The sequence below is a fragment of the Gymnogyps californianus genome, chromosome 11, assembly GCF_018139145.2.
Source record: "Gymnogyps californianus isolate 813 chromosome 11, ASM1813914v2, whole genome shotgun sequence".
NCBI lineage: Eukaryota > Metazoa > Chordata > Aves > Accipitriformes > Cathartidae > Gymnogyps > Gymnogyps californianus.
The window spans coordinates 15,072,434-15,095,489 of record NC_059481.1 but is presented as its reverse complement, the minus strand read 5'-3'; the positions used below and the strand labels follow the sequence as shown (position 1 = coordinate 15,095,489).

Sequence of the window (23,056 nt, the reverse complement as noted above, 5' to 3'; positions counted from 1 at the left end):
AATATCAGGAACATTAAGTCCTTCTTCCCTGTTCTTGTTGGATGTCTCAGATGTGTCATAAGCTTCTCAGCCCTTAATTGAAGGGGTGGGGTGATATATTTTTAACAGATCCCTTCTTCCAACCGTGTTTATAGGGCTTTTGAGCTAAATAGAGATTAGCAAAACCAAAGCTTTGATAGTGCAAAAATCGTTTCTCCTCAATCAAGTTGTGTTTGCTTGCTCATTCTCCAGTTGTTTACAGAAACTGAGACTTTCTCATTTGAAAAGTTAACTTTTTTTGGCTATTAAATTATGCATCAAGAGATAAACTGAGTTAAATCCTAACTTGATCCATCTTCTGCTCCATTTAGATCAACTTAAGACAATCTTTTGAGTATTACTTAGACAAATGAACACTAGTGTTTGAGTATTTCCTAAAAATAGCTCCTTTTTAAGCAGCAGTTTTATTAAACACACAGCTCTTCCTTTAACTTAACGGTTCAGCAGTCTTCCAGAAGCTGAAACTGTCTCCATGCTGAAGACCACCCCTGCTCAGCTATTCTGCCCTGTCAGGATATATTTGTATCACAGGACTCTAACCTTCAGGATACGGTATTTGTCAGTCTGAAATGTAATAATCCTGTATCTGGAGAACTAAACTATAAACAGTGTGGCTGACTTGGCAGGCCCCGGCAACCACCTGAACAGTTTAACTAGCCCAGGGTTTAAGACAACACTGCACTGGTGCGTCCTGTGATTCATGATGCTAATGCATTTTTATCTGTGTGAAGGATTAGGGAAACAAATATAAACTTAATAATCAAGGCGTGTGAGCTTAATAGCAGTATTTTTGAGGACGGAAGTGAGGTGCTTTCAGCTTGTTTAAACGTTTTGCATTGGATGTGTGTGGTTTTTTTTAAACAAGGACTGAAGTTTTCACCATTAGCTTGAACAAGGCAGGAGGCTAGACAGTTTTTGTGTGTGTGCCATTGAATATAATTGGGCTGATGAAAGCAGAATATTGCATGGGGAAGGCAGATATTTTCCAGTTAAGGTTTTAAATTATATTTGGAGGTGAGAGGCAAGAGAGAACCACCGATTCTGCAGGCAACAATGTAGAATTTCTGTACCTAAATTGGACATTCATGCCTTTTTATACAAAAGGCTATCTTTGAGTTAGATTGTCAGAAGAAAACATTTAATGAGTTGTTGGTCATGCTGTTTTTGAGGATGAGGTGGCAGGGGAGATACAAGACTGCAAAGAAGGATTAAATTGTTTAGCTACTACCCCTTGTATGAATTTCAGATGTTTTTCTAAAATCATATAGAATCAAGGCCTTGATGCAGTGTAATGTTATCATGTAGCAGAATGTTTTCTGTGCAACAGAAAGACCTTGCATTGGAATCTGCACCATTATCGAGGTAGGGGCAAAAGAAGTGGCTGTGTTTTGAATGTTAAACTGAAATGTTTGGAGATTGTTCTTCCTGCCTAGCTCCTTCAGAATCAGGTAAGAAGCTTACAAGGTAGCTTTTTTGCTGGTACAGGAGAGTTTTCTAAGTGAACTTCACCAGACTTCTTATGTTGGGATTATGCTATCCAAGTATCATGCCAGTATGACATACTGTTGGATATTGGTGTTAAGTCCTTGAATAAAGTGATTTTGTAGATTAGGTGTTAGAATTAGTTATCAAACAAATGTTGTTGTCCTGGTGAAAAGTAACTAGAAAAGTAATAATTTTAGTGTTTTATGATATCAAAAACATTTGATTGCTAACTTGCAAAAAAGAAAAAAAAAAAATAATTGTGGTATATGGAAGGACTTACCTGGAACATTTTTTAGGGAAGAGACTTTAGAATTGCTCAATAGGATTGTTTTGAATATCAGAGTATTTTCATGGGGTTTGTTTAAAGTATCCTGGGAGAGGAGGAAGGCAGCATTAGTAACAATAGGTCAAGGTAAGTGTATTATTAATTACATAACAAACAAATTGTCAGCTGAGTGTGACAAACTGTGCAGGGGCTGAGACTAGTGCTGAGATCAAGGAGTATTTGATTTGTTGTGGACTGGCCTGGCAGCCATGCATGAATTTTTTGCCTTCCTAATAAGTCTAGTCAAACTTGACTTAGTGCTTTGATTGCGATTTAAAACTCCTATGCATAGCAGTGGAGTAATTGACTGGCTTTAAAAAATTTTTTGGAAAACAACAACAAAAAATCTAATTTCACACTCTAGTCACTTAGTTGATTGTGTTGCCTTCCTGCATTTGCTTTTCTCTAACTTGGTATCTGTGAAACTTTTCACTGTTACTTGTGGTCTCTCTTACTGCAAGAATTAGCTTGTTATTCTGCAAAGTCATAATGTGACTGTGACCCACGGTCTTAAGTTTACACCTAGTCATTCTGTATATAAATAAATCCCTGATTAGTTGCTACCTACTTATCCTTTTATCTTCTACTTCAGATCCCCCACTGCACAATCAGAATGCTTGAAATATCAGTGTGCTCTGTTGAGGAATGCCTCTGTCCTTGCTGCAGCTCTGACACCTTAATTTCTCAGACTGTCAAGGCCTGAAATGAAGAATTAATTGAAACTTCTTTGTATGGCCTGATAGCTCTATCTGGTCAACTTACACAGGGTGGCATATACAGTGTAAAATGTGTTTTTCAGTGTTGCTGAGTTTACTTAGGCAGCATCAAGTTGTTAAAATGGGAGAGTCGTCTCTTGAAACTCAGGGTTATGGATTAAAATTAGTAATTTTTAATGTAAGGGAAACAAATATTCTTCAACAGTAGTGTGGGGTTTTTTGTCTTCACAAAAGGAATGTGAGACAGAAGAGATTTCTGGGAGACAGTGTTAGGGCATTGGACTTTTGTTTTTCAAGCCGTAGCAAGGACGTGGTATTTGTGGAATTAGCCCAGTGTAATGCAGCAGCTGAAGCTGTGGTGCCTGTGAATGCATCTTTAGGCCAAGCTGAAGGGCATTGGTCTTGCTGATCTCCCTCTTGTTTCTGACCTTTACCATAATAAAAGGGAATATATTGTGCTCTTTTTCCATTGTTTCCTGATAGAAGCCGTGTTGGCCGGTGTTTGTGAATGGAAGGGAATGAGTATCGTGACAGAAAGCCACACCTTGCTGACAGTTGAGGTTCAATATCTTGTGAGCAGATTTTGTTCCCTCTTCATCCATTCTAGAGTGTGATACAGGCTTTAATATGCCAAGCAAAATAATTGAAGAGAGATCTGGCTTGCATTTTCTATCTTTGTCTACTCCTTTATCATGAATTTTCCTTTCTCTACAAAGTGCTGTTACTCTGTCATGTGTCGATCTGTTCTCTGGCAGAATACAATCACTATGGCAGGAGGATAAAGAGAAGTCAGATGTACTTAAAGAGTTATTGTTCAAAATGCTTCTAAAAATGCAAATTTCTGTTTATGTGGCTTGAGGAAAAAGGGGGAATCCCATGGCGCTACTTAACAGCTTGGCCCTTTTGGATACAAGTCCCTCCCTTTAAGCCATTTATGGCTGTATTTTTCTATGTAGAATTGTAGAAAGAACTCTGTACAAAGGTACCATCGTAATAAATGGGGAGACAGTGGCATCCAGCCATGCTATTTTTAGGCTATTGTGCTCTTAACTTGCTGATCTAAGTGTTGTGGACAGTAAGTGGGGGAGACATTGTACTAGAAATGCATGCTCACATAGCTGAATCTTGTCTGAAAAAAGAATGAATAGCAAACTTGGTTATCAGAAAGGCAGTTTACAGAGTTGTACCTGGAGTATTAGTAGGTAAAAAGGATGCCCTGGTGATTAAAGCACAATGTTTGCAATGCAGACTTTTACTCGAAAGCTTGTCAGCTCTGGCTTTCTCGTCAGTTGGGAAACTGAAATATGTGCAGTCTGTTCTGTATGGGCTTAGGAAAGAAGTATAAAAAACCCTCTTATTTTCTCTTCCATGATGGCAGTGGGAAAAAATGCCAGTTGTCCTCAATCAAGTTTCAATAGTTCTTAAGCTTTTCCTAAACAGTGTAATAACCTCTCCATCTGAGCAAGTGATGTAGTTTTGGAAACCTTGAGAAAGGAGTGTCCTACACTGCGAACTTCTGATCGTTCCTTAGACCCTGTCGTGGTTTAACCCCAACCAGCAACTAAGCACCACGCAGCCACTTGCTCATTCCTTCCTTCCCTCCAACCACCAGTGGGATGGGGAGGAGAATCAAAACCAAGTAAAACTAGAGATAGGAACAGTTTAATAATTGAAATAAAAAATAAAATATAATAATAATTGTAATGAAAAGGAAGATAACAAAAAGGGAGTGAAATAGAACCCAAGAAAGACAAGTGGTGCACAATGCAGTAGCTCACCACCTGCTGACCGATGCTCAGCCAGTCCCCGAGCAGCGATCCGCCCCTCCCGGCCATCTCCCCCCAGTTTATATACTGGACATGACATCTTATGATGTGGAATATTCCTTTGGCCAGTTTGGGTCAGCTGTCCTGGATGTGTCCCCTCCCATCTTCTTGTGCCCCTCTAGCTACTAGGAAGAAAATTAACTATCCCAGCTGAAAGCAGGACAGCTCCTTATCTATTAATCTGATACTATCTTGGATAGTTAAGGCTGACACAAGTCAACTCTTACTTAATTTTCACTCTGACCTCTTGGTGATGCGTGCATTTTTCCTTGGCTTATACTATGTGTGAGGCTATGCCTTAGAGTTCAGTTCTGATACTAACTAGGTAGTTTCACCTTCCACCTGCAGCGCACTGTTAACCTTGACTCTTCCGGCACAGAGCTGTAGAGCTGCACCATAAACCAGATACAAGAACCAATCCAAGCTTTTGAAGAATGAAGTCTTCAAGGTAGATCAGTTCCTGGCCCAGCAACACTGTAGCAGAAGTCTCTAAAGCCGCAAATTACCTGTATCATGAAACCATTGCATTGGTTGCATATAAATATATATTGGATGCGTGTATATTGGTTGCACTTGGATGTTTACACGTTGCAATGTTTCAGGCAGTGTAAGGTGACAGTTGAGAGGAAACTAAGGAAAGATGCAAAACTTCATAGTGTTACCAGCTGGTATATTCATATCTTCAGTGAAACTTGACAGTATATTAAAGTGATGGATAAATATCAGTTGCCCAGCATGGTGGCTGCTGGTCCACTGTATAGTATTTTCCTGTGCTTTGTGCAGGGTGATAGGTTTAATATTTAGACATCCAGTAATTTGTTTGGGATCGTGTAACCTGGCTTCCTCAGTGATTGAAATAATAATTAAGGAAAAAAAAAACCCCAACAACAAAACCCCCTAGAAGAGCATTAGGGTTAGAACAAAGTAGCACCTTTGAGTCCCTTGGCTAAATTTAAGTGCATTGCAAAAGATGAGGAATGCAGCTTTGCCACAGGGAACATCATACTTAGACCTCTTCTGCCGAAAACTTGTCCTTAAATACCCTCTTTGTTTGGTCAGGCTTCAGCTTTAGGTTGAGTTCCCCATCAAACCACAGTAAGAGTATTGTATAATTTTGAACACTTAAATTAGACATAGTGCATAATTCTAAATAGAGCAACACATCATGCATGATAATCACAATGTTCTTGGAAGTGAAGTTGAATTCAAGATGCCCTAGCCAGAAATGATGACTGTTTTATTTATTAACAGCTAGGAACCCTGATATTAGAGCAGGACCTCCCTTAGCATTAGGCCCATGTAGAACTGTAGCATTATAAGCTAATTAAAATTCTACATAGTGCTGTTTACAAAAACAAATTATAATGTGTTTTGTGCTTACTGTCAGTTCTCAGCAACAGGTGTTTTGTTAACAAGAAGCTGTCTATTTTGGGAGCTCGTGTTAAAGCGGCTTTTATCTCTTCTGGGTTTGATATGCTTAAAATAAGTGAAACTTATGCTGTATTGAGAGAAGATTACTTATTCACTGAAGCTCAAAAGAAGCGATTACTGAATCTATATCTATTCTTTCGGTAATTATGTGAGTAATCTTGTAAGTGTTTGAATCCTTCTTACAGATTATTTTTCATCAGTTTGTAAAACCAAACCTGTTTTAAAATGTAGCATCAAAGATAGTTTATGGAGTTGCCCTCCTTCTGCATCCCTTAAACTTTGATCTGGTATCTTAAGGGAATATAGAGGATTTTAGAATCTCCTGATTCTAATTTTACATGACCTCTAATTTCCGAAATGGCCAACTTAATATATGATGCCAAAGAAAGCAGAATGTAGCTTTGTCTTGTCTGTTTCAGAGTAGCTTTCTTATCTTTTATAGAGCATTTTAAAAGAAGGCATTTCTGTAATCTGACAGATTTCAAGTAAACTCTAAATTTATAGGGCTGTGTAGAAATATGGAGAGCAACTTGAGGATTACTGCAGTCTTTAACTTAGGCACCTTAATGCCAAAGTACAGCTATGAGATAGCACAAACTCTAGAGGAAAGAAAAGGGCTCCTCAAGCAGTATCTGCAACTAGTGCAGCTCGACACTGGTTCAGCTACACATGATGGAAACTGTGGTTTGTGTGAGTTGATGTAGCAGACTGCTGACAAGTAATTACTGAGATGGTTTGATTTTTCTAATGGGTGTAACTCCTGATTTTTTTACTCCTTGAGCAGAGACGCCAGAGCAAGCACTACCTAAAAGTATGCTCTTTTATTAGTAGTCGCATGTTCTATCGCAAGTGTAACTTCATGTAAGGTTTCTGTGGCAGTCTTGTCATAGAGACAGCATCTTCCAAAAATGGACCTGCTGAGCCTGTCTGCCTTAAGTCTTGGGTGATCTGGGTAGGCTAAACTGGGTAAGTACATCCTCTCATTTTGGGAGAAAAATGCTTTGGTCTCTCCTCTGGCTTGTGTATGGACATACGGTGCTTTGGGTAGGACAGCATGACCAGTGGGGCGGCTGGCCACTGTCCTCTCTGCATTCCTCAGATATGCCTCTTGGACTTCTCTCACCATGACTCTCCCAGAGATACCAGTGCAAAAACAGCTTCCCGAAACATGTGACGTGCTCTTTTCTCATGTTCACTTTTCTTGGTCTATAATTGACTCAGAAATTGTCTTTGCTTTGTACAGAACAACTATAGTTACTGTGTTGCTGTCAGTGCTTTTAATGTTTAACTAGTTATCTTTATTGAAGGTCCCTGTTGTGTCTTGCTGTAAACAAGTGTGTCCAGCTCCAAGGGTTATTTGCTTTTTTCCCTTGAACCCAAGAAGTGACTTCTGTGGTGTGTGGGTTTTGTTTTGTTTTTTTCACTGGCATTCAGGTTGACCTCTCCAAAAAGGCAGCTTTGTCAGCTTAGATTTTCTGATAGTCATCACTGAAGAGACAGAAACTTAGAACATGCTGGTGGTGCTCTTTCTGAAAGCATCTCCATACTTCTTTGGGCTGGAGTTTCCTGGATTAACTGGGGTTGCCTACAAATGTATTGTGCTATTAAGTTTTCTAAGTCAGAGAAAAAATGATGTTTCTTTGAATTTCACAAAGTTTGGATACTGTCATATGCAAGGGCCTAATTCTAGTGGTGTTGCAGCGTTAGTCTTGAACAACTAAGAAGTCCAAATGTACATGCTTAAATGTACTAACAACGATAATCCTTGGCATCTTGAGTTGTATTTTGCTGCTTTAGGCTCAAATTGAAATACATGATAAATAGGAGGAACATTCTTGAAGGCTTTATACAGAGTGCTGCGTTAAGTCTTTTAGGTGCCACAGCAGTTACCAGATGCTCCAGCGTAAAGCAGTGGTAATTGCTGCAAAACCCCCACCATCATGTAGTGAAAGCCAGTAGCTCTGTGTGGCAGCTTTCTGGAATTCCAACACTTTCATGAAAAACTCCTTTTGTCTGTACTCTGCCTCTGAAATCCCACGTAAACAAAATGTGATTCCTCCTACTAGTCAAAATGTACCTGTTACATCGCTCGTTATTTTTTTTTAGGATTAATCTTCAGTAGAGTAGTGAACTTCATGGAATTGCCCCTTTATTTGGTATGGTGACTATACTAAGAAGTTTGGAAATTAAAAAAGAAAAACTTGCTTGTACTTCTGGTTTTTATTTGTAGACTTGAAGTGGTCACTGCAGGTAATTTGATGCATTTGCATGAGGTGAATGAGAGTTTCTGAGGTACCCTGTTTTACAGCAGTTAATCTTTTGGTTCTAGTAATCCGTACTTTACAAAGGTTGAGCGTGGCCACAAGTAGTAATTACAGTTTCAAAGTAACATCTATAAATAGTGTATGCAGATGAGCATAGAAAGCTGAATCCTTATTATCAGTGATCTTCTTGATACCAGTATAGAATCTGTGCATCTTTGTTCTTGCCTAGTAAGAGTGAAGAGGTTGTAGTGAAATGTTCTCTTGTTCCTTGTGTAACCTTGAGTACAAGAGCAGACAGCTGTAGTTAGCAATATACACGCTTTAACACTAGAGGCTTTGTCTATACCAAGTGTTCCTTGGTTGTATAATGATGTAACATTGGTAGTATGATATTCTGGCTCAGATTAGTTATGAAAGTTGCTAATGTTTCTTTCCTAAGACCTGAATTCTCTTTTCTGTCCATCTGCCACTTCTGAGATTGCATTTTCTCTCTCTGTGTGGCCCTTTTTTCCACCAGTGTGATTCTTTCGCAGTCTTTCTGCCATCTTAAATCCAGGGTTTACACTGTACAGGGAATGTAGCTTTGAGGGTCCAAATTTTATTTATATTCTTGTACTGAAGGATTTAAACTTGCTGACTACTTAGAATTAGAAGTGAAGAAAAGACTTCTGTAACTCTTTCCATCTTTTTGTAAAGTTTCTGCTAGGAGTGTCTAATATAAGTGCTTGATTTTAGCCTAAAATAAGTCTATGCATGAAACAAAAATAAAAAGCTATTCAACAGGAATAGATTGGAACATAAGTAGATATTGGATGACTTGTCAAGTGAGTTGAGAGAACATCTTATGTAAGTCTTTGGTCACTAGTTTGAATGTTTTGTTTTCGATATTAAATCATTATATAAATTCTAATTCAGTAGTTCAAATTGCAACTTAAAACTGTATTTAGTTGTGAGCAGGAAGAAAACTGGAGGCCTACTGGAATGAATTGAAAGCTTTAAAATGCATGGATTCTCTTGGTGCTGAGGAAGTTGGATAACTCCTGTGTTTTGAAAAATGCAGCAGCTGTGTGTTCTGCTGCTACAGGAACAAAGAGGTCACTGCCCTTACAGATCTGCTTGCATAGTTGGTCCTTAACCACATTCACTTCTTTAACTCAAAGCATTCTGATGAAACTGGGTCAGAGTGTAACTACACATGTAGCTATGCTGGCAAATCTGAACCAGCTGTAGTGTTTTAGCCAGGGTGAGCTGTAGATGAAATGACATGTCTGACTGCAACCAGCAAGCTGGGCTGAACTGTAATGACTGAGGCCCCTATTCAAATCTGCTAGTTCTTCTTGGCTCCAAAGCAAGTTCCTGGGACATGGTAATGCCTTAAAGCAGCTACAAGTGACTGCTCAGTGAATGTAAATTCGGGCCTTTTGGGAGAGAGCAACGGAGTGAAAAGAAAACAGGACCATTCTGTGACTTCCTATTAATTTGTGAGTCTAGTGCTTTGTACCCTGAGTAGTGTCCTGCTTCCAGCAGGATACCTGAGCAGCTGTGTCTCTGCAAATTCTGCTATGAAGCAGTATCCTCCAACACAGCCAGTGCTTTAGTAACTTCTGCAGCAAGATTCAACAGAGCTCTGCTCTTAGGCTTTTATTTGCCATTTGTTTTGATAAGCCTGTAGAGGAATGCATTTCCTATTTATTGTTTTTGTACCAACATGCCTTTTCATATGGTGATACAGGTGGTATCGGATATCCATACCAGTACATGCTCTAAAATGAAATACATTTTTGTCTACACAACTTCATATCTTCCTTTTATTTGTGCCTGGGATGAAGCTTTATATGTTTAAACAGCACAAATTACCATTTTTGCAGTTTCTTCCTTGCTTCATTAGCACAAAGGGAAAACGACCATTAGTACTGGTGCTACTTAAATCAGTGCTGAACTGCTTCCTTATAAAGGTGATTATGATAGAGGAGGGAATATTTTAATCACTTGTTAAAAATTGGATTCATCCTCTGAGGTGAGTGTCAGCTGAAATCTGTCAGTGCGTTGGTCTTTGACAGTGAAGAGTAGCTTACACTAAATGCTTTGAAAATGCTTCTCAAAGAAAAAGCAAAGCTGGCATCAGTATGGTTCAAACTGTGTCTGGTTTGGTACTGCAGCTGAAGCAGAATGCTGTTTGGGTGGTCTCTTCTGCTTCACTGTTAGCACTTGGGAGGGATCCCTCCCATACCAGTCATGAGTTTTAGGAGTGTTTGCAGAACACAAGACTGTACTTCAGCTGGGGTAGCGGATGTGAGGATCTGCTCATTTTCCCTGCCACAACTTGAAGTATGAGGATAACTAGAATTCAAGAGACCTTTTTCTTTGGGGAAGACAGATGAAGAGAAGGGCAGCTTCTGTGCAGGATTTTTTTTTCTTGTTGGGGGGGGGGACAAGAGATTATTCCTAAACGTTGTGTGTTTAATCCTGCTAAATGCTGCTCTCTCTGATCTTACTGATTAACGTTTGAAGCCTATAAAGCTAGGGTATCAGTTATTTGAAACGAGTAGCATATAAACATTTTAATTAAAAGGAAAAGGAGGGGAAGAAAAAAGACCAGTATTGTCCTGCCTGCCCTGTGGGGAGGGGATATACACAAGTATTTTGTTACTTGCTTTGCAGAGTATTGGAAGAGGCAGCTCTCTTCCCAGAGAACCTGATGTCCAAAAGACTTACCCAGCTTTAGTGTTTCTACAGCTTCAGCTCTGTATGTTTTATAATTGGGAATGTCCTTTATATGATTTATTGTGGTTTTTGCTTGGTACAGAGAATAATTTACTCTCTGAGGATGTGCACTGGTGAGGTGGGAATGGTAGGACCTGTAGCAGCTGTAGTAAGCAGACCTTATAGATGCATGAAGTTGTGTATGACAGGAGTAACAGGAATGGGTAGACTTTAAGCACCAGATTTGTAGGAAAAGAAGGACTTAGCCTGCAGAGCTGTGTGCTACCATGCTTCTAGTGGCAGTAACTATTTTTGAGAAGAAAATTTATCAGAGGTAATTTTGGCTTAAGCTTAGCGATTTTTAGCTAATACAAAAAGAGGCTGTTTATTTTGTAATCTTCAATGAAGTGGATGTTCTGGGGTTGCATTGAGGGGGATTGTTTAAGGCTCTTGCCCTTCCCTCTAGTATGCTTCCTTCTCATTAGTGCTCATGCAACTGGTTATACAACTATACTGTAAAGCAAAGCAGGGAACACGCTCAAATATTGTAAAGAGTTTGGTGGTTTTTTTCTTTAAGATTAATCAGTTCTGCATTCAGAGTTAACAGGATGACCCTATGAACGTTGTGTAAGCACAGCTCAGGGGGAACAGGCAGAGCCCAGAGGTATTTCCAGCAGCTTTACAAGCTCCATGTTTTGTTTTGTGACACCTCAAACCAAGTGGGACATACATGTAGCCATGTTGATCCCAAGACCTTGCTGTCACTTCAGCTATGAAGGTTCTTCAAGTTTTGTACTGAAGCTAAGCTAGGAGACCAGTTTTGAAATTACAGATAGGGTATGCGCTTGGGATATATTTTACAGTAGGGTTGATGCTCAGCAAGGGCTAGCTGCCCCTAAAAAGGGTAGTCCTATTTTTAGCCTTGTCACTTCCTTTGCACTGTATGTCAGTTCTCTAGACTTGATCTTCTGTCAGATCAGCAAGCTCTCCAGTCCACCAGAATAAATATTCCTGTTTTTTCCATCAGATGGATGAACTGATCTCACTCAAAGAAGAGGCGGGGATGTGCAGCTGGGGCTGCGGGAGCAGGCTTATCCCTTTCACAGTGCTTCCAAGGCTGCAAGTTCAGTGACAGCCCACCATTACTGGTTTATGTGATTGTTGAGCTCGGTGATACTATGGATGTTCCTGCATGAGGAATTATGGACAGTTTTGAAACAAATCATCTGAAGCTGAGCCAAGAACTGGGGTGAGGGGAGGTCTTCCCTCCCCCCAAAACATCTCATCAATGATCTCTTGCTGTTCATGTTTGCTGACATGGGGACAGAGTCTGGCTGCTCTGCTTGTGGCTGTTTGACTTCTGCCCGAGCGGTGAGGAAGAGAAGTCCCTGAGGCACAGTGCTGTGTCATCTTGGCCTTTGCCCTCGTGCTGTAGTAGATGTGTACAGGAAAGGCATGTCTGAAGTGCAGTGGCAGGAACCGCCAGCACTTGGATCTCTATTCCCTTATATTTTTCAATGTCTGTTTTTGGCTAGTGGTTCTCCTAATGCTTTAAGCCTACTCTGTTGCTGAAACAAGTGGTTCCACACATGTTTTCAGCTAGACCCTCTCTCATGCCCAAACAGCACACGTGACAAACACAAGCTCGGAAACCAGCCTGTGTTAAAACTAATTGGCAAAAGATGGCGCGGTTGGTTTTCTAAGTTTGATCACTTCCTTGATTCATTTCAGTGCATGTGAGCACTGAGAGGGAGGGAGCAGCATGGGAGAGGGAGTGAGAAGCTGGGGAGCAAGAGCTGCTTATACTGGTTTGGCATTCTGTGGCTTTAGGGTTCAGATAGATCAGTTCAACCATCTCAGCATCTTACAGGCTGCTAAAACCTGGTCATGTCATCCCTCGCATCCGTTCCAGAGTCTTTGCCCTGCATTGTGCTTTTTTCTTTATGGTTTTTTTTGTGTGTGAACTGATTGATCTCACTGAACTGTCAGAAAACTTTTCATGGTGGTGATGACCCTTTTTTTTTTTCCTGGTGGGTTTTTTGGTGGCTCAGGGAACTAATTGTGTGGGTGAGGGTCCAGCTGAGCACTGGAGCTGGTGTGGGGGATTGTATGCGATTGCCCCCTTCTGAATGCAACAAGTTATTGTATTGGTTCAACTTCTTTCTCATTTGACTTCATAACATTGCATCAGTTTAATTCTCTCTTCTCCGTTTTATTCCCCAAATATTAGCAACCAATGAGGGATCTTCCACTTCCTGTGGCTTTTATTAAAACTCTTCAGAAGAATCCCTGGCACTTCCCCTTGGAGATTTAAGTGTTCTGGAGCCTCATGCCAGTGGCTTGTGCTTTGGCTGGTGGCAGGATCCACTGGTTAATGAACTCGGGAACTGGCCTAGCTGGAACTCAGTCCAGCTTTTCTTGTTTTTCTTCTGGGCATCTTTGTGCACCTTTCACAATTTGTTTATTGAATCGGAGCAGACTTTTTTTACATCCATATTAGAAATTGCTATGCTGTGATTGCATTGGCACCTGGTCCCTTCAGCAACGGTTGTGTTGGGAAATAAGAAAATTAGCAGTAACTGGTGCTGTTACTGAGTTCCTGTGTGCTGCTTGAAGCTAACTATTGAACAGAAAGGCAGTCATGGTAAATTTTGAAAGTAAGTGTGGTAGGGTTCTTTTAATGTGCTGCTGTCTAAAAATAAAAGGATTAATATTTGTATTGTGACATTGAATCTCTATTAGCCCTTGAAATATTCTGTCCAAAGTGTTTTTTAATTAGTCTTTCAATCTTAAACATTCTATGCCAAGAGTGACTTGTGTAAGGTTTCATCTTTAAATTGGTTTGAGTTACCAAAGTACAGAAAACTCATGTTCATTTACACTCTCCTGAAATGGCTTCACTGAATGTTGGGCCCAGCATAAGAATTGAATTCCCACATGCACTACTTGCAGTTTCATTCTAAAGGGCTGTCTGGAGAAAGGCAGGAATGAAAGTGCTCTTTCAGCTACAAGTACAGTACTTCAGGAAAATCAAATTTAGCTGTCGTTTGAGGTCAATGGGGGCTTTGTATGTCGAAAGCAAATGCCTCTATATTGGGGTGGGGGAGTGCAGTCAAACAGCTGAAATAAGCTTAATTGCAGGTTGAAGCTGAATAAGATACTATCAGATTTTTTTTTTTGTCTTTCTGCCTGTACATCTTCCTTGTCTTATCTTGAATACTTTCTCATCCTTAGAGTACCTTATTGCTGTGAACAGAAGACTTGACTGTTGTTTCTGTGTTGCTGTTACCTCAAAAGCAAACCTCTGGGTTGCAAAGCTATCAATTTCATATGCTTTGGAGAAATAAAAACAAAATGCAATGGATGTGGGTGTGAGAGGAGATGAGGATATGTGTCTAAAAACAAAATAATGGGAAACTTGTTTGTATTTGGCTTCAAATACATCTTATGTAAAAGGAAATCTTTTTACCCTGGTGTACTTCTTACTGTGGTTTAATCTAGTTTTATAACTTGACAATTGGTGAAGTATTCAGATATCTTGAAACCCCTTCCCTTCTGGAGTTTTTTTCTTTGCTTTTGAAATATATACTGATGTTACTCGAAAGATTGATTTTATTTTTTCTTTTCAGTAATATTGCTTCTCTTTGGTTTGACTTGCAAGAATTAAAATTATTAGGCTTCAGCCTAATTTTTAATCAGGAAGCATAAAACGGTAGACCGCAGTTGATCTTGAATGAAATAATTGATACCTTGAGATACTTAGTGTCTTAATGAGAAGGGTTTTTTTTTCTTTCAAAACTGATACAAAAAAGGACAAGAATTATTTATGGAGGAGGCAAAAAATGGAAAATTAATTTTATCTCACTGGGTGACAGATGTCAATAACTGATTTACAAGTTAGACCGTTTGAGAATAGGAGGCTCTGAACATGACATGTTGAAAATGGTCATGTGCTGTAATTTTGTTGTATTAAGAAGGTTTACAGATCTTTACAAGCCAGGGACAAAAAATACAAATTGTACAGCGTTTATGAAAACTAAATCTAAGGACGTTATATGAGTTGCCTTGATTCTTATTTCTTAGTATATTTTCACACCAAATTGATATATAGGAGGTACGTGTACGTAGTCTAATATTTCTGACTGAAAAGGTGATTTTCTTTTTGCCTGTGAAAAATCATAATATGGGTTTTGTGGTAAGTAGTTGTGTTGTCCTTCACTAATGATGTGGTGACTAACCAGTAACTTGCGAATTCATGTGACTATTGTTAATTATAATTATTAAGAAGTAAGCATGTGTTATCATGCTTGTCTTCCATTTTATAGTTCTCATGCACAGTATCAGGTGTTCAAGTCTCAAGAAGAGTTCAGCATAGGTGTCCCCCTCCCCTACCTCCCCTTAACTTACTGCTAGAAGCAGTAATCCTTCCAATATTTTCTAAAATGATTTTTCTTTGTGGGCTATATATTGACCATAAAATGGTGGGTCTGGAAGGGTCTGTACGTGTGGGTCATGCAAAGCATACATATGACTGTATTTGTATTATTGGGCAGACTTTATAGACTTTTTAGGAAAGGGCATTGAGTTACCCACAAGGCGTCTTTTCTAGAAGATCTTTTTGCTGAGCTATAGGAAACTCCAGATTTTCAAATGTCAACTGTACAAGAAGGGTTTTCTCAGGACTCTAAATACTGAGTTGTATGTATCAATTCCAGGTTTATAGAAGAAGGGAAAATGGCTCAAGAAACTAACCGTAGCCAAGTGCCTATGCTTTGTTCCACTGGTTGCGGATTTTATGGGAATCCTCGTACAAATGGCATGTGTTCAGTGTGCTACAAAGAACATCTTCAAAGGCAGAACAGTAATGGTAGAATTAGCCCTCCTGGTAAGTAACACTAACGTACATCTGTTTGAACAACTCAAAATGACACAGTAGACAGCAACTTGCTTCCTGATCATGTCCAAATACTACAAGTATGGGAGTATTAGCGCAAACCATTTTATTCAAGTATCTTACTTTATGCAATGAGCTTGGATGAAATGCTCATAATATAGTCAAGCTTAATCTGCTCAGAAGTAGACTCTTGCTAATAGCTTTTGTATTAATCTGAGCGTTTCCAATTTGAAGATATAAAAATGCAGAAAAAATACTATACCAGCATATTTTTCCTGAAAATTCTGACAGCAGAGATAACATTTAGCTTGGGCAGTGTTTGTGAAAAGCATTTAAAATACCTGTATTTAATCCTTCAGTAGCAGGCTGCAGAAATTAAGTACCTGTAGACGCTTTTTAAGAAGAGTTTCTCCTAACTTCAGATACAGATACTTTTTGTTCTTTTTCGCCCAGTGCCCCATGTACTATGGTCTTTCCTACGAAGCAGATTTCCCATTGAAATAAGTGCTGTCTTCCTACATTCACTCTCTAGAAAAAGCTAGAGGGCTTTTCCCCCTTTAAATTAATGGTAGTGCCCTCAGAAAGAGGAACCCTTTCTCTGCCCTCTTCACCCCGATATTTTCAACTTCAGCACGTTCTGCTGGAGGAAGGAGGGTTAGGGAGTGCTTCCCTGGAGTTTCTAAAATGTCTCTTCTGGTTTGGCTGAATACTGACAGCAAGGAATCTCATTGTGCATTCTTGAAGACTTCCCTCCGTGAATTTAATATTAACTTGACTTTTAAAATTGAAGCAATAGCTTCCATTGAAATCTGGGGATCTAGGTTCTACAACAAAATGGATCCTCAGTTGGCATTAGGATGCCACACTACTGTTTCTCACAGATCCATCTTGGTTTTTTTAAACAAAACCCAAGCTTACCATGTGAGAATATTGCAGTTTATGCTGAGAAAGCTGTTTGTAGTTGCTTTAATTAGCAGAAAACAGTAACTATTTTAAAGCTCCAGCTTCAAAATTTTGTGCTGTGTAACTTCTGGGGTCCTGGGGCTGGAACATGATCAAAATATGGCCAAACATAATTACTTTTTGTAAAATTATGTTTCGTTATGATATTGGCTGAGATTAAATTACTTTCCTTGCTGGTGTCATGGGGTTGAAGAATAATTGCATTGTATAACTTTTGTAATCCCAGGAAGTAGTGTAACACATTTTACATTAGTGTCTTCCTTCCAGCAACTTCTGTCAGTAGTATAACTGAGTCCTTACCAGTTCAGTGCACAGAAGGCAGCACCCAGGAAACTCAGTCAACTTTAGATACTACATCGACTCCATCTATGCAGCCAAGGTAAGCTGTTTCTGTCTGTTCTGTGTTTTTACGTAAAAATCTGTATCAAGATGATTAAATGAAGTGTACCGATACTGCATAATTAAATGCTAGGACCTGGATTAGGAAAAGGTGTAAGATTTAACTGCTAACTTTAAAGCATGGGATCTCACAGTAAATAGTAGCTGATCTGTTAGTTCCATGTTGCATTCAAATGCAAATTTGTCTTTAGAATTTAGCCTCAAATAGGAGCATTGCCAGCTTCATGCTGTTCTACAGAGATTTGTCTGGCTAGTCTTCTGACTCCACAACATGCAGTTGGTTGTACACTTACCAAAGGAGAGCTCTTTCCATCTTAAAAATTTGAGGATTTTGTAAAATGGCAGAAAGCTGTTTACTAGAGCTCTCATAAATAAATGTATGATAATGTGTTAACAAACTAGTTGCTTCACGAAAAGTGGAGCATACTAAAACAGGGAAAAGATACCTGAATCGTAGTACAAGTTGTGCTACTGAATTGATTTCTTATTAAACAAGTAATTTCCAACTGGATTATTCAAGGAGACATAATGTCCTCTTGTAAATCACTCAGACTTACTAAGTGCTCTCCATTTGTAACAGCTAAATATTTGTTTATGTTTAGTGGCTGCATTTCAGTTTAGAATGACACAACCAACAGTGACTTATGTGCTTTGGAAATTTTTTGAGTGAGAAATGTTAGTGTGTTACACTATGTAAGCTAACTTGCAGTAATATTCATTCCAACTGTCCTTTAAAAATCAGAATGTAGTAAAACACAGGCCGAGGGTGATTTCATCAGTTATTGTTGGCTGAGTCTGTTCAGCCTGTTTTCTGCTCTTTAGCTTTTTATAGGAGGTGTTATCTCGTGCTTGGATCCTGCATATGAACTGAGAGCTAGGTGCCATGCTTGATGCTATATTTGGTCTTTCCCTTCTGGGATTTCTAATTGGGGTAGAAAATAGATATCTTACCCTGATACAACTCTTCTGGTATGTGTGTGTGTGTGGGGAGGGGAAATCCAGGTCAATACACAGAGGTGAACCAATTACAGTGCCTTGGGTTTGTTTTCTCACACAACCTTTGTAATACCATGAAAGAGAAAAAAAGTATCTCTTTGATCACTAGCTTGATTACTGGTTACAGGAGCAATGAGTGGATGGTTGCTCTTAGACTTGCACTTCAAAAAATCAGTGTCACTTGTTCTTTTTTCCAAAATAAAAGCAGAGATTCAACCTCAGTCTCTGATAATACCTCAGAGTTATGATACTCTGAGGAAACATCTAGTAAATTGACAGTGCCCTTTTGTAGGTGACCAAACCTGCAGTTCAAGACCTACATGTAATTCTTCGCAATTAAAATTGCGACTCCAATGCCCTGGTTGTGTCATGGACTACTGGTAGGGCTTTGCTGGTTCATGGGCTGCTGGATAATCCAATTTCTTGGGTTTGGAGTGAATCCCGAAGTGGAAAGGGAGAAACAATTTGGGCAAATGGGGTAGTGCTACCTCTTGCTTGGGACTTCAGCTCTGTCTTGTTCCATAGTAGAGCTGCTGGATGAGCAGCTTGGCTGTGAGTGACTGCTAGTATCGAATCTCTCTCCCGTAACTGTCCAAGGTATGCATCTGAGTTTTCAGCCATGCTGTGATTTTAGCAGTGTGGCTTACAGGGTTGAGAAGTTTGGCCAGCACCACTTTACACTGTGAAAATCTGAGGAGTTCTGTGTACAGCTGCAGATGCCTTATTTCTGGAAACACTGACATGCCGCAATTTTCTTGTTCGTATCCCTAGAACACCAAAAGTAGCTCCTCTACAATTATCTTGCTGACTTATGTTATAAAAATCCTTGCATATTGAATGTTGCTTTGTTGCTTCTGTGTGGAAGGATGGTATGCCAAACTACCCCAAAATATTTTTTTCCCTTTTTATAGTTGAACTGGTTTATTGCATTCAATATGAATGCAAAAATGTTTCACTTTTTCATCAATTCAGATTGTCCGGTATTCTTAGACACTGTGGTGTTTTTAAACGGTTACAGAAACAACTTCAGAGTGAAAAGTTTTGGTGTGCTCTTTCATCAAGACATACTCTAATGTATTTCTTTCGGGAATGCTCTGTAGAACATGGACATGCCTCGTAAAAATCATAACTTTTTTTTTTTGCCCCCCAGCCCTGTGTCAGGTCAGTCACTTCTAACAGAATCTGTAGCATCATCCCAACCGGATAGTACGGCTGTGGACAAAACAGTACCTGAGACAGAAGATTTGCAAGGTTGGTGCCTAGTTTTCAGAGACAGAACTTATGAATAATGTTTTTAAAACTTTGACTGTTCTTAATATACTCCTGCTCAAGAGATGGCTTATTCTCAAACCCAAATATTCTGTGAAATCAGAAAGCAAAATAAGGATAAACTTTCTGTTCTTAAAAGGCAAGTCTTAAACTGAAAACTTTTATGTTTGACTGGCGATTTCAGTATCTGCCATAACAAGTGTGTTAATTGGGGTTGGAAGTGCACATTGTAAATCTACTGTTCTGTCTTTATGCCACAGCTATTACATGTAAGTAAAGTTTTGAGTGTCTGTTATGTCTCAGAGTAGTTGGTTGCAGTAAATATCACAGTTTATGAGCATATTTGTGATAGAGGGTGTTATGACATAGCTATTGTAAGAACAGTGTTAGTATCTTGTATAAACATGAAACACCTATAAAAGAATGTTTCCCCTATGAACTGTAGCGGTGTAATATTTTGACCCACTGAAATTCACTTTATGAAATAAAAGATTACCAAACCACAAGCTCTGGTTGCTTGAAGGAAAATGGCTGAGTGGGTGATTTTAACTATATTGGCCTAAAATCCTTATTGCTGGTACAATGTAAAGTTCTTTTCCTCTTTGAATTTTTTTTCTTTTTATGTGCAGGCTTGTAGAGCTTAAAACTAAAGAGTTTTTAATAGTATTTCTTAGGAAAATGCAAAAATGCCAGATAGTATACAAAATTTGCTCAGACTTGTAATCCGTAGACGTTATAAAAGGTATTTAAAGGTAAGTCAGTAAGTATTCTGCCTCTACTTCTGCTGACACAGCTAAGGCTTTAGTGGGTAGAGTTATGTTTCTGTAGACTAGTCTAAACATAGGAGCTTGGGTTTTCCACAGATACAACATGTAATTCCACTTAAAGATGCTAAATATAAGTTCTTTCATTGTACCTCTGGTATCAAAGTTCTGCTTTTCAGATACTTTTCTAAACCTGAGCTCTCCCTTTTTGTAGGGTGGAATAGAAGAGTCATTGTTTAGCTACTGGGCTGAGTAAGGCCACCTCCTTGGTCACACAAACAGTAGCTGTAAAACTCAGAAAAGACTTTGATGCTAATGCCGTTTTGTACTAGCCTTTGAGATGTCAATTATTAGAAATGTTTACTCTTAAAAAGATATATTCTAGACATATGTTCTAATACCTGCTATTTAGTTTGTTTTCTGGAGCTGAGAGCTCTTGTTGCCTCAGTTTTGACAACGCACATAAGGCATGCTCTTAATACTGATCAATGATGTCTGGCCTTACCCAGCTTGAGAGAAGAGCAAGTGCTGAAAAGGCTTATGCTTTTCAAGTTGTATATATTTGCACAGCAGAGGTAGGTTTGCAGGCTAGATTTTTAGTTGATATACCTCTGAGTAGTACAGATATGGCTCTACTTTCATCCCTGTTCCGCAGTATGGGGAACCTGGGATGTACTGCGTGCCAGCTATAACCCAGCTCCCATGCAGGTACATCCCTTTCTGGGAACCTCAGAAATAGAACACCTCAGTCAGGCACATGAATATTGCACTGCAGGTTTATGCTGATATGGATGTGGCATATGTCAGAGAATATAAAGGCAACTTCTGTAAGCTGATCTTCCTACTACCCTGTCTTTTTTTTTTTCCTTCCTGTTAGTCTCATGGTTCTTCATCTTCCATCCAGTGCCTGAATTAGTCTCTCTGTCTACATATGTAACTTACTTCCTTGGCTTAGCTCCAAGTTGAAACTCTAGGTTTGCAGCATCTACTGTCTTTTCGCTGGGAGGTAGGGGGAGTGCTTTATTTTAAAATAATCTTTGATGCTTGTACTGTGAGGTGACTTGGGCCTGTGAAAAGACTTTATCCAGCAAGTTTTCAGAGGAATGTCTCTCTTACCCATTTGGATAAGTTTATGCTCCTTCTAATTCTCCATCTCTAAAGCTAATTGTCCCTATGAGAAGATAAGATAGGTTTCTCAACTAGAGGCTTTGATTTCAGAGGCGTATTCGCGTTCTACAGTACGTATTTCAAGGATCAACCTATATCAGGTGTTTAGAGTACTCATCTGTGTCCTGTGTCCTTTTCTTTGTACCATAGTGATTTCTAAACTAAGAACACCAACACTGTGTAATTGCAGTGCTAAATTACGATTGCTATTTATAACTCACTGTGGCAGGGTCAGCCTTGTTTCCGGAAGAGTTGCTTCTGTGCTATCCCTTAACTGAAAATCATAGCAAATGTAGTGTTTCCAGTTTTAAAGTATTTTGCTTTGAAAGTGTAAGTTTGGAAAGAAAGCAGCTTATAGTGGATGCTAAGTGGATTTCATTGAATTGTTGCCACAATTGTGCACCCTAAAGTTTCTTTTTTTTTTTTCCACATCATTCAGAATTTGAATTTTAGGCTGCTGTCAAGAATGTAACAGAAATGTGTGAATCAAAGTTATTTAGTATTGTCTGGCTTTGTAGCATTTAAAAAAGAAAAAAAGTCACAGAAATGTGGTAGTTGGTCCCAGACTGAAGAGCTTATAACGCTACTTCTGTTGATGTAGGGGAGGAAAAAAGAGATTATGTCTGCTTTGATCATTTGTTCAGTATTTATTCTGATAAAAATCTCGCTGCTTTGGAATGTCTGTTCTGGAGCAAATTGTTCTATGCTACTTGTATAATAATTAGTCTACTGTATTTAGTTGAGGACCCGTTAACTTGCTGTTTAACAAAATTTACTAGGCTACAAAAACAATGAATAAAAGATTGAGTGAATAGTTAAGCTTTCTTAGATTACTGTTATTTTTTTGAAGCAGAAAGATAAATGGGACTTGCTGTGTGCACACAGTCCTTGCTGTTTGCAGACAAGCTAAAACTACAAAGGGATAAAAATCCCAAAGAGCAGTTCAGATTTGTTTGGCTTCATTGGATTTATGCATTGCAGAAGAAATAGAGGAAAACTATAGAATATGTTAATAAATCTAGATTTTACATTTAATGATTGTGTGATAATGCTTGTAGGTATGGAACACTGCAAAAAGCCCAGATGCTAGATAGGGGCTAATAGAATTTTTTTTACTTTAATGTTCTTAAATATCATGAACATACCATTAAAGAGGACCTAAAATGAAACTCATTAAGATACAATCCAGCTTTTCTAGCAGCTTTCTTCTATTCTGAGCATCTCTCCAACTCATTTTAAATTGCCTCATGGGCTGTTGTACCTTTTGCTCAACATTACGGTCCTGTTAGGATTAGCCAGTCAGGATTCCTTATTTGTTAGCCAGGGGATTAACGGGGCTGCCTTCCGGCAAGCCTGCAAGCAGCTAAAGAGGAGCTTCACTTCTCTAGGATTAATGAGTTTAAAACCATCCAGGTTAGGATCCATGCTTTATATTTCAGGGAGGTTTTTAAAGGTAAATGAAACTTGTCCTGGAAGGCAGAAGTACTCCACCACATACTTTATGGAGCTCTTACAACTCAAGAACATAGGGCTAAAAGTATAACTTGTATTAATGGGTGGGCGCTCAGCCTCTTTGAGGCTGAAAACTTCTGAGAGCCAAAACAGCTGCTCTGATTTTTGAACTCATTGCGAATTGGAGAGGTCCATGTATTAGCATTGCAAAATGCAATCAGTCGTGTAGTATGGTGTGGTTACTATTTTGAAAAATCAAAATATAAACTAAGATTTGAATAACTAGCTAAAAGGTACATGGCTGTTCTTCTGAATGAAGTCACCTGGTTTTGTGCTCAGCTAGGTTTTTAGTGAGGTAAAACA

The 23,056-nt window shown here is 39.0% G+C and overlaps 1 protein-coding gene across 2 annotated transcripts in view; it reads left to right on the top strand.

Annotated features, from left to right (window-relative positions):
- Positions 1-23,056, top strand: part of ZFAND6 (zinc finger AN1-type containing 6) — a 38,766-nt gene that overhangs the window by 10,704 nt on the left and 5,006 nt on the right. For both annotated transcript variants that reach the window (XM_050903239.1, XM_050903240.1), the window contains exons 2-4: positions 15,505-15,674; positions 16,914-17,025; positions 19,192-19,292. In XM_050903239.1, the coding sequence (XP_050759196.1) occupies positions 15,524-15,674; positions 16,914-17,025; positions 19,192-19,292 (364 nt within the window). In that variant the 5' untranslated portion in view covers positions 15,505-15,523. The remainder of the gene's footprint in view (positions 1-15,504; positions 15,675-16,913; positions 17,026-19,191; positions 19,293-23,056) is intronic.